The sequence below is a fragment of the Jatropha curcas genome, chromosome 4, assembly GCF_041381405.1.
Source record: "Jatropha curcas cultivar XTBG-Jc1 chromosome 4, XTBG_Jcur_1.0, whole genome shotgun sequence".
NCBI lineage: Eukaryota > Viridiplantae > Streptophyta > Magnoliopsida > Malpighiales > Euphorbiaceae > Jatropha > Jatropha curcas.
In genome coordinates this window covers 27,532,987-27,545,291 of record NC_143154.1, presented here as the reverse complement: position 1 = coordinate 27,545,291, position 12,305 = coordinate 27,532,987, and the positions used below count along the sequence as shown (strand labels likewise).

The 12,305-nt window shown below is 38.8% G+C and overlaps 1 protein-coding gene across 1 annotated transcript; it reads left to right on the top strand.

The window, feature by feature from the left end:
- Positions 1 to 5,532: 5,532 nt before the first annotated feature.
- Positions 5,533 to 7,780, top strand: LOC149497141 (receptor-like protein kinase FERONIA). Its single transcript, XM_089720150.1, has 2 exons — positions 5,533 to 7,100; positions 7,204 to 7,780. Exons 1-2 carry the CDS (start codon positions 5,694 to 5,696, stop codon positions 7,228 to 7,230), a joined length of 1,434 nt encoding a protein of 477 aa, XP_089576276.1. The 5' UTR covers positions 5,533 to 5,693; the 3' UTR covers positions 7,231 to 7,780.
- Positions 7,781 to 12,305: the final 4,525 nt, after the last annotated feature.

Genomic DNA, 12,305 nt, shown 5'->3' with positions numbered 1-12,305 from the left:
AGATTTAATCTGTAAATTCTCCACTGTAGTTTGTTTTAACATAACTCAAGTGCCATTCATGACCGCACGTATATCTCAATCCAAATTCACCTACGTGTTTCCTGTCTCACCTGGCTCAAAATTTGTTCGTCTCTACTTCTATCCTGTTGCTTACTCCAATCTTGATATCTCCAAATCCTTCTTCTCCGTTGAAGCCAATGACTACACACTTCTAAGCAACTTTAGCGCTTCTCTTACAGTTTCAGCCATGCAGCCTCCAGCTGCTGCCATTGTGAAAGAGTTTGTCATTACTATTCAGGTGAATCAGATGCTTAACATAACTTTTAATCCATCTCTGAAATCTTTTGCCTTCATAAATGGTATTGAAATCGTTTCCATTCCAGACAGTCTTTATATACACGGAAATGATAGCCCGCTGACAAATGTTGGCATTGACTATCCCTTCTATTTGGATAATACAACTGTTGTGGAAATTGGGTTTTTTCCACCAAAAGCAATTTGTAAATTATTGTACTTACTAACTACACTAAATAAATTCTCAGGTAAGTGGAGGAGTCACAAATGGTCTCACTTAAAACCCACTTGCCTAGACAGAATTTACCTAGAAGTAATTAATTAGACAATAACCACCAAAAATATTTTTGCCCAATAATAGCTATTAAATAAATAAAGACAAAAGCAATAAATAAAAGAGAATACCAAAATTTAACGAGGTTCGGCCAATTTTGCCTACGTCCTCGGACACTACCAAATTTATATTTCACTAAAGAAATATACAAATTGAGAGAGGAGAGAAACTTGTCTAACCCACTTAAGAATTGGAAGACAAGTTTTGGAATGAATAAAACTTAAGGAGCTAAGCTCCTTTTATAGCCAAACAACTCCCTATTCCCTTCCCTTTCTTTCGATGTGGGATTTGCAAGCCACCTAACCAATAATCTCCACCTTGGCGAAAAATCCCACCAATGCAAGCTTCTGCTCTTTCTCTCACAAAGTTGCAATGTCTACAAATGTGCTTGGCAGTGCCAAGCTTCAATTTTTAACAATATTGATCAAGTCCAAACAGTGTTTGAACTTGACAGTTGTCACCACTTTTGTCAACATATCAGCAGGATTTTCAGCAGTCTGAATCTTCTGAAGTTGAATCTGTCCTTCCTCCAGAATTTCTCTGACGAAATGAAATCGAACGTCAATATGCTTCGTCCTTGCATGATAAACTTGATTCTTTGCCAAGTGAATAGCACTTTGACTATCGCAATGTACAACAATGTTGTTTTGTCTAATTCCCAATTCATCAAGCAATCCTTGAAGCCAAATTGCTTCCTTCACAGCTTCTATAACTGCCATATACTCTGCCTCTGTTGTAGACAAAGCCACTGTTGACTGTAAAGTAGATTTCCAACTAACTGGTGCTTTTGCAAGAGTAAACACATAACCAGTAGTTGATCGACGTTTATCCAAATCACCGGCATAATCAGAATCACAATATCCGACTATGCGTTGACCACTATTCTTCTCCTGCTCAAAAATCAATCCAACATCCACGGTGTTCTGAAGGTACCACAGAATCCATTTCACAGCTTGCCAATGCTCCTTGCCAGGATCATGCATGTATCTGCTCACAACTCCAACTGCCTGTGAAATGTCTGGTCTTGTACACACCATAGCATACATCAAACTACCTACAGCATTTGCATAGGGAACTTTTGACATGTATTCCCGTTCTGCATCATTTTTTGGCGACTGAGCTGCACTGAGTTTGAAATGAGGAGCAAGAGGTGTATTAACAGGTTTGGTTTTGTCATCCATACCAAAACGCTTTAGTATCTTTCTCAGATATTGCTTCTGATTCAGACAAAGTCTCCCCAATTTCCTATCTCTGGTTATCTCCATGCCGAGAATCCTTTTTGCTTCGCCCAGATCTTTCATTTCAAATTCTTGATTCAACTGATTCTTCAAATTCTCAATTTCTTGTTTATTCTTTAAAGCTATCAGCATATCATCAACATACAAAAGAAGATAAATGAAAGAGCCATCTTGTAGCTTGCGCAAATACACACAATGATCGTATTTGCTTCTTGTGTACTTTTGCCTTTGCATAAACTTATCAAATCGCTTGTACCACTGCCTCGGAGATTGCTTCAATCCGTAAAGCGATTTCTCAAGTTTACATACCATATTTTCCTTTTCAACAACCTTGAATGCTTTTGGCTGAGTCATATAGATTTCCTCTTCCAGATCTCCATGTAAAAATGCAGTTTTTACATCCAATTGAACTAGTTCCAAATCAAACTGTGCTACCAAGGCTAACAAAATCCGAATGGAGGAATGTTTTACAACTGGAGAAAATACTTCATCAATTCCCTCCGTCTGAGCGTAGCCTTTAGCTACCAACCTTGCCTTATAATGAACACTGTCTTTGTCAGGAAATCCATCTTTCTTTGCATATACCCATTTGCATCCAATTGCCTTCTTTCCCTTTGGTGGATCAACTAAGTTCCACGTCTGATTCTTATAAAGGGACTTCATTTCATCTTCCATAGCTTTTCTCCACTTTAATTCTTCTGAACTTTTGACAGCTTCATTGAAAGTGGATGGAATGCTATCATCTGCAATTGGAGATGCATAGGCCACCATATCATCAAAACGAGCAGGCTTTCTTATAACTCTCCTTGGCCTATCAAGTGCAATTGACTCAAGTTGCTGTGGAGGTTCTTGGAGTTGAACCTCTTCTTCATCTGAACCTCCTTCTACCTCAGGAGTTTCTGCAGGTTCAGTACTTGCCACTGGGATTTTTCTATCAAACTCCACCTGTTTGGGAGTATCCTCCACCTGTTGTGGAGTACCATCTGGCTTCTCTAATGTCACCTTTTTTAACATGGTAGATTCATCAAAAGTGACATCTCTGCTAAAGATTATTTTCTTTGATTCTGTACACCATAGTCGATAGCCTTTAACACCGGTGCTTATCCCCATGAAAATGGCTTTCTTAGCTCTTGGATCCAGCTTCGATTCCTTAACATGATAGTATGCAGTGAAACCAAATACACGTAAGGAATCATAATCATTAGCAGGTTCTCCACACCATACCTCTATAGGTGTTTTGCCACCAATAGCAGTTGATGGTAATCGATTAATGAGATGACATGCATATGATATAGCCTCAGCCCAAAATTTCTTGTCTAACCCAGCATTAGACAACATACACCGAAATTTCTCCAGCAACGTTCGGTTCATGCGTTCTGCCACCCCATTCTGCTGCGGTGTATTTTTAACTGTGAAGTGCCGAACAATACCTTCATCTGCACAAATTTTATCAAAAGCATCATTTTTATACTCTCCTCCATTATCTGTTCGGAGACATTTGATGCGTCTGCCAGTCTGAGTTTCCACTAATTTTTTCCATTTAAGGAAAACTTTAAGCACTTCATCTTTTGACTTCAAGGTATACACCCAAACCCTTCGAGAGAAATCATCAACAAAGGTCACATAATAGTGTTTACCACTCAAAGAAGCTGTTGTAGAGGGTCCCCATACATCAGAGTGAACATAGTCCAAAATACCCTTGGTATTATGGATTCCGGTGCCAAATTTCACTCTTGTCTGCTTTCCTTTGGTGCAATGCTCACAGAAGTCCAACTTGCAGGTTTTGACATTTTTCAATAATCCCTGATCTGACAATCTTTTCAAGGATTTTTCACCTGCATGTCCCAAACGCCTATGCCACAATCTAGTTGTTTCCAATTCTTTGTCATCACTAGAAACAACTGTTGCTGTCGATCCAATAATTGTATTACCCTGATAGTAATACAAATTATTCCTTCTCCGAACTCCTTTCATCACCACAAGTGCACCAGAGATGACTTTCATCACTCCATCTTTCGCAATTACAGTGAGTCCTTTTGATTCTAGGGCTCCCACTAAAATGAGATTCTTTGTCAAACTCGGTACATATCGAACATCAGTCAGGATCCTGATTGACCCATCATGATTCTTCAAATGGATTGAACCAATCCCTTCTGTGAAGCAAGGAACATTATTTGCAATATAGACAACTTCATTTTCAAGTTCTTTAAAGTCAAAAAACCAGTCCCGGTGGGGACTCATATGATGACTGCATGCAGAGTCTAGCAGCCATACCTCACCAGAACTTGTCAAATTTGCTGATGAATTGTCTATAGATGCCATGATAACTAATGAGAAGTCTGAGTCTTCATCATCACACTCAGCTATGTTTGAATTAATAACAGCTTTGCCTTTGACTTTTAGCTTTGGACAATCTTTCTTCCAATGACCTTTCTCACGGCAAAAGGCACACTCATCTTTTTCAACTCTGGTTTTTGAACGAGATCTACTTTTCTTTCCCCCTTTCTTTTGGCTTCGTGAACGGCCTCCAACTACCAGAGCTTCTACTTCAGTTGCCTTTTCCTTCTTTTCTCAGTTCATGGCTGTAAAGATCAGCATAAACTTCACTGAAAGTCACATCTTTATTCCCATAAATTAGAGTCGTTGTAAGATGCTCGAATTCATCAGGAAGAGATGCTAGCAACAACACTGCCAAATCTTCGTCTCCAAATATCACATCCAAATTGAACAAATCACCCACCAACTGATTAAATTTTGTGATGTGTTCATTCATAGTGGTACCGGGAACATAATCGAAGCGATACAATTTCTTCTTCATGAAGAGTTTATTCTGATTGTTTTTCTTCAAAAATTTCTCCTCCAATGCCTTCCACAATTTGTTCGCAGAAGTTTCTTTCGAGAAAGCATATTTTTGCTCTCTAGAAAGACATGACCGAATTGTACCACATGCCAGACGATTGATGGTCTTCCATTCACTTTCCTCCATCTCGTTTGGTTTCTCTTTTTCAATAGCAACATCTAGACCTTGCTGAAAGAGAGCGTCTAGAACTTCACTTTGCCACATGCCGAAATGACCGGTGCCATCGAAAATCTCCACTGTAAATCTTGCATTTGATGCAGCATTTCTTATGAAGGTTGATGCTGTAGCATGTGTGGTATTTTTCTTTCCGTCTGCCATTTCAAAAAATGCGGAACACAACCAAGGAACCTTTTTTATGTGGCAGATCAGACTACGCTGCAACCACAGTGAATACTTAGTAACCTTGGCTCTGATACCAATTGTTGTGGAAATTGGGCTTTTTCCACCAAAAGCAATTTGTGAATTACTGTACTTACTAACTACACTAAATAAATTCCCAGGTAAGTGGAGGAGTCACAAATGGTCTCACTTAAAACTCACTTGCCTAGACAGAATTTACCTAGAAGTAATTAATTAGACAATAACCACCAAAAATATTTTTGCCCAACAATAGCTATTAAATAAATAAAGACAAAAGCAATAAATAAAAGAGAATACCAAAATTTAACGAGGTTCGGCCAATTTTGCCTACGTCCTCGGACACTACCAAATTTATATTTCACTAAAGAAATATACAAATTGAGAGAGGAGAGAAACTTGTCTAACCCACTTAAGAATTGGAAGACAAGTTTTGGAATGAATAAAACTTAAGGAGCTAAGCTCCTTTTATAGCCAAACAACTCCCTATTCCCTTCCCTTTCTTTGGATGTGGGATTTGCAAGCCACCTAACCAATAACAACAGCTCTTGAGACTGTTTATCGGTTAAATGTTGGAGGACTGCATATCGACGGCTCAGGTGACACCGGAATGTACAGGAAATGGGTTCAAGACTCTAATTATATTTTTGGTGCTGCATTTGGAGTGGCGTCTATTTCTAAAATTAAAATAAATTATACAAAGAGTACTCCGGCTTGGGTTGCTCCTGAATTAGTATATAGTACTATGCGTTCAATGGGTCCTAATGCAAATGTTAACATTAAATACAATCTCACTTGGATATTCCCCGTTGATACTGGATTCAACTATCTTGTTCGTCTCCACTTTTGTCAGACTGGAAAAGAAGTTACCGGTGCGTTTCAACTGGTATTCTCCATATTCATCAATAATCAAACAGCGGAACGGACAGCGGATGTAATATACTGGAGCGGTGGTAAAGGTGTTCCAGTGTACAAAGACCACGTCATATGGTTTCCAGCAGGAAGCCCTAGCAAGCAGGACTTGTGGCTCGCTTTACACCCATCTGATGAGAGTGAGATTGCTGACGCGATCTTGAACGGTTTGGAGATATTCAAGTTGAATAATTCAAAGGGTAGTTTAGCAGGGCCAAACTCTGAACCAATACCAGTTCAGACACCACCAGTCCAGCAACCAAAATTATTAGAAAGAACAAAAAGAAAAAACGTAAAGAAAGTAACAATTTTAATTGGACCAGTATTTGGTGGTGTGTTATTTCTTGCTTTTATTATTTGTTTCTTTGTTTTTAATCAGAGGAGGAGAGGAAAGAAGTACTCAATTATTACCAAGTCCAAATCCTTTCGAGCCCCTTTTCCTCACACTTCAAGATCCACGACCAGAAAATCTTCTCTAAATCCTTCTAATCAATTCCGTCGGTTCTCAATTTTCGAAATTGAGGTAGCCACATCCAAATTCGATGACAAATCTAATAAGTCCACGACAATTGCTTCACCATTGCCAACAGAGCGTTGCCGTAGATTTACAATTCTCGAAATCAAAGAAGCTACCAGAAATTTTGACGATCAAAACTTTATAGGTTCTGGAGGATTTGGTAATGTATATAAAGGATACATAGATAATGAATCCATCACAGTCGCTATCAAACGGCTAAATTCATCATCAAAGCAAGGGACTCGCGAATTCACGACAGAAATAGAGACGTTGTCACAAGTCCGCCATGTCAATCTTGTATCTTTGATCGGATATTGCATTGATGAAGGTGAAATGATTCTCATCTATGATTACCTTATCAACGGCACACTTGGAGAACATTTACATGAAACAAACAATGATCCTCTTCCGTGGAAAAAAAGGCTTCACATATGCATAGGTGCAGCACGCGGATTGCATTATCTTCATTCTGAGTTCACGCATACCATTATCCATCGAGACGTGAAGACAACTAATATTTTGCTAGACAAAAACTGGATTGCAAAAGTTTCAGATTTCGGATTATCCAAAGCAGCTTTCAAACAGGAGGTCAGTACTACTATAGTGAAGGGAACTTGGGGTTATTTAGATCCAGAATATGCAAGATACCAAATATTAACAGAAAAATCTGATGTGTACTCATTTGGTGTAGTACTATTTGAAGTCTTGTGTGCTCTGAAGCCGCTTGATTGAAATTTGGTGGAAGAACATATGAACTTAGCCATCTGGGCTGAAAAATGCATTCAAAATGGAAACATTTATCAAATAATTGATCCTTATTTGAAGGGGAAGATAGCTCCACGGTGTTTCAAAAAATTTGTGGAGATCGCATTCAGTTGCGTTCATAGCAAAGGCATTGAACGGCCCAATATGAGAGATGTTATGGAAGAACTTGAGTTTGCACTGAAGCTGCAAGACGATGCAGAAGCTGAGAATATGGGAATCAGCCCTGATGGTGAAATAGTCCATCCTGATGTATCTTTTTTCCCTGCCCAATGTGTTGATATTGCCGACGGACCTCAGCCAGACTCAACTTCATCAACTGATTTTGATACAAGTAGTTCAACTACGGATGTGTTAGGCTCAAGGATTGGCTGATATATTTTTTTTGTTTTCAGCTTTTAACAATTGTTAATTAGCAATTAATGCTCTATATATGTTTTCAAATATTTGTGGTTAGAAACATTTTCTAAGACATTACAATTATAATACTTATTCATTAAACATTATTTTTCTTGTTTTGGGGTTAAAAGTAGAATCAAAATTATTTGTAGTTTGAAGCTTTGAGTGATTTAAAGTTCTAAAGACAGACAGGATCAGAGAGAAGGAAATGAAAGGCAGCCATGACCCCAAGCTCTAAAAAAAATTTTCAATTTTCCTTTAAAATTAGATAAAGTTTTTGAATTTTTTTTCCCAAGATGGTGTTTAAAGGAAAAGTATTTAAGGAAATAGTGTTCCCGTAACAATATTTAATCAAAACAATAATATGTGTGAAAATTTTATTACTGTATTCTTGATGCATGGGCTTAGCTTTCTCATTTGAATGACAGCCCTTTGGGACTTATCTTGAGGGATAGCTACTGGCTGTTTTTGGGTGCCTCTGTTAATCTGCAGCTTAGTTCCTGGCTTTTGGGATTTACTCGTTTTGGTCCTTTTTCAGCTGTAAGCACTCTATATTTTCACCTATTCAAAAGAAACATGACAAGGATTAAAAAATGTGGTGCATTTGGCAAAATGAGGTATCATTTAGATGCTATACTATAGGAACTATGGCCCAAAAATGTGTGCATAAAATGCCCACATCATCTACCCCCTGAAAAGCCCAACTCTCATTGATTTCGGGAAATCACATTGGAGAACCCAACACCATGGAAGGATAGATCTCAACAACCTCAAAATTACAAAGCTAATTTTATGTGTAACTATGGAGACAAGATCCTTATTTTAACTGTCATAAGAGCTATTCATCACCGAGTAAAACTAACAAGACCCTTCTGCATCAGAAGAACTAATCACGTCACGTTTAGTGATGAAACAGTTGTGGGTTCCTTGCTCCAAATTGGCGCGTAAAATTTTTAGAACTGATATTTCCAATTTTTTGGGACCTTTTCTTATCATTTTTGGGTTAGAAGGTATAGAATAAAAGTAGTTAAAGAGATTTAAGAAGTTTGTCAACAGGTAATTAGATTTTTTTTTTAATCAGCAAAATAAAATATTTTATTAATTTGTTTTTAAATGCTGGAAAAATTTAGCAAATTCAAAATGCTAAAACCCGAACTAGAAGATTGCCCACTTACGTCCAAATGCTGTAGGTAAACACAAAAAAAAATTCCGTCAGCAACAAGGAAATAGATGAAACGTTTAAAAAAATGGATATTGGATTAGGTGACCCTTTAACCCATTAATGTTTGCGTTCGCTAACCAAATTAAAAAGTGTTAGGATATCGACTCTGATACCAGTTGTTGGGCATCAGCTCTGATACCACTCGTTGGGCCCTTTTAACCAATTAAGAGAAAATAATTACGGCAGCGGAATAATAGAAATGGGACACACAGAAATTTACGTGGTTCACCCTCAACTCTTTTAGGGCTACGTCCACGGGACAAACTCCGAATATTTCTTCCACTATTAAAACAATAGTAGGTACAAAGAGAGTAATACAAAAATAGTGGCACACAAAGTGTTTCCCAAAAACACCCCAAAATAATCCTCACTATTTTTCTCTCCCTCGTTTTAGGAAGCCCTTCCCTTCCTAAAACGCTAACACTCTCTTGCTACATTTTCTCTTTCTGCGTGTTTCTGCTGTGTGTTGTGCGTTCTGCCTCTGCCTCTATTTATAGGCAGGTTAACGCGTAGGAATGCCGTGTACAACTCTTTCAAGTTGCACCGCCCATGTGCTATCACTGTTGAACTGGCTGCTCCTATTTTTTTTTCTTACTTTCACACATGTGGGTCCCATTTAAGTGGGCACACCACAACAATTCTCCCCCTGCACACTTAAGTGGGAACATTAGCCATATTCTCCATCATCCATGCAACTATCCGACAGTATTCAAACTTTTCCTTTGAAAGAATCTTCGTCAACATGACTGATCCGTTTTCTCCTGTATGGATCTTCTCAAGCTGTAACAGCTTCATCTCCAACACATCCCTGATCTAGTGATAGAATGGAAGGAGGAATTCTTTCCAAGGTGAATTGAGCTTTGACTGTCACGACACGGCTCCCCCTGCAGCGATAATCTATTAGATCTGCCCACCATCTTGTACCGCCGCTACAACTTTGCGGGACACGCCGCCCGAACTCCTTTTGTCGGGAAGACTTTCGACACAAGGCACAACCTACAGATCTTTTTCCATTTCTTCCTTCTCTCCATTCGTAGAAGGGCACTGTTTAGAACTCAATTTAAAGTGATTAGTAAGAAGACAACTAACCTCTTTAGCATTCTCCATTCTAAACCTTTGAAGTACTCTCTCAACGTACTTCTCCTGTGACAACCATAATTTCTTGGCTCTTCGATCTTCATGCCAAGAATTTGCTTTGCTGGTCCTAAGTCTTTCATGAACAAGACTTACTTAGCTGTATCTTCAAGCTAGAATTCTGACCAACAGTCACCATATCAACCACATAGAGCAAAAACAATGTAGTCATCATCAGAGAATAGAAACACAGTGATCTGAAGTAGTCTTTCTGTAGCCTTGCTCCCCCATAACAGACTCAAACTTCTTGTACCACTGTCTCAGTGCCTGCTTCAAGTCGTACAAGCTCTTCCTCAGTTTGCAAACACAATCCTCTTTTTCTACGAAATCCTCTGGCAGCTCCATGTATATTTCTTCTTCCAAATCTCCATTTAGGAAGGTAGTCTTTCCATCCATTTGCTCAATTTCCAAATCAAAACTAGCGGCCGTTCCGAGCACTGTCCGAATGGATGTCATTTCACAACTAGTCTAGCTTTGAATCGTGGTTGGGAGCTGTGTTCTTCCTGCTTGATCCTGAACACCCACTTATTCTTCAAAGCTTTCTTGCCTTTAGGCAACTTCACCAGCTCAAATGTTTCATCCTCATGCAAGGACTTCATTTCATCTTGCACGGCTTCAATCCAGTTCCTTTTGTGTTCATTTCCATAGCTTCTTCAAAGCTTTCAGGTTCTCCCCTGTCAGTCGTCAGTACATACTCATTGACTGGATATCTAGTAGATGGTTGTCAAACTCTACTAGATCTTCTTAATGTTTGAGAACCTTCCGGTGCTGGTGGTTGAACATGAACACCACAATCTTCATCTGGTTCATTTTCATTAGGACTTCTGGATTTTCTAACTCTAGCACTTGTTCTTGTGGAACAGTTTCTTCATCTCCAATTTGTCTGCGTTCTATTGGAGGTACTCTCTGTATGTATGTTGAGTCTTCATCAGATCTATTGGCACTCTGCTTCAATATCTTCAATAGTCTGATCTTCAACAAATACAGCATCACGATTTCTTATAATCGTCTTCTGGATTGGGTCATAAAACTTATAGCCAAATTAGTCTTGGCCATAGCCAATGAAGACACACTGTCTAGTCTTGACATCACGAAGGCTTTGCAACCAAACACCCGCAAATGATCATAGGAAACATCCTTTCCTAACCATACTCTCTCTAGAGTATCATACTATAGAGGGAAACAGAGTGAACGGCAAACTGCTGTGAGTAACGCTTCACCCCAAATCTTTTAGACAACTTTGCATGTGAGAGTAAACATCTGACTCTCTCCATCAAAGTTCTGTTCATCCTCTCAGCAAAACTGTTCAGTTGCCGCGTCTTGGGATGTGTCATTTGATGTCGAATGCCATGCTCTTTGCAGAAAGCATCAAATGGCCTAGTGTATTCTCCACCATTATCTGTCCTGATACACTTCAGCTTCTTGCCTGTCTATCTCTGAACCAGGTTTAGAAGGCTTCAATGTGTATACCCAAGTCTTCCTAGAATGGTCATCGATAAATATCACAAAATATCGATTTCTACCATATGACAACGTCAATGGTCCACACAAATCTGAATGAATCAGATTTAATACATTCTTCATTCTAGAAGGAGGGATAATCTTGAAAGCTACTCTGTTTAGCTTTCATGCCATACAATCAGGACACTTATCTAGGTGAACTTCATCCAATCCAGGTAGCACATTCTTTCTTGCCAGAGTTTTCTTACTCATGTGGCGTAGTCGTTTATGCCACAATTCAACTGTACTGTCATTCTCCGCTACACTCAAAGTGTCTTGGGAGAGTTTCGCATGCATCACGTACAGCTTTTGATCTTTAGCTACTACAAATGAACCTTTTGTGAGCCTCCACTGACCATTTCTGAAGGTGCTACAGAAACCTTCATCATCAAATCTACAACTGAGATTTGGACGCATGCTCAAAAAACCCATTTCTCATCAGTCTTCTCTTCCGGTTTAGTTCAACTAAACACAGGCAAATACATTCTGATTACCATAAGGAGATCTCTCATTTCTCCATATATGGTAATTCTCGCCATTTAGACTGATCATTTTGCTTGTCCATTTTGACTTGTGCAGAATATCATCACCAACATAAATCGTATACGTGAACAGTAGTATACGTGAATAGTGACCATGAATAGTAACAGTATACTCGAATAGTAACTGTATACATGCATAGTAACTGTACACATAAATAGTACTATACTTAAATAGTGCTGGGCTTAACAGTGACGGACTCAGCAACAGTAACACCAATAGTAACTATTCACCAT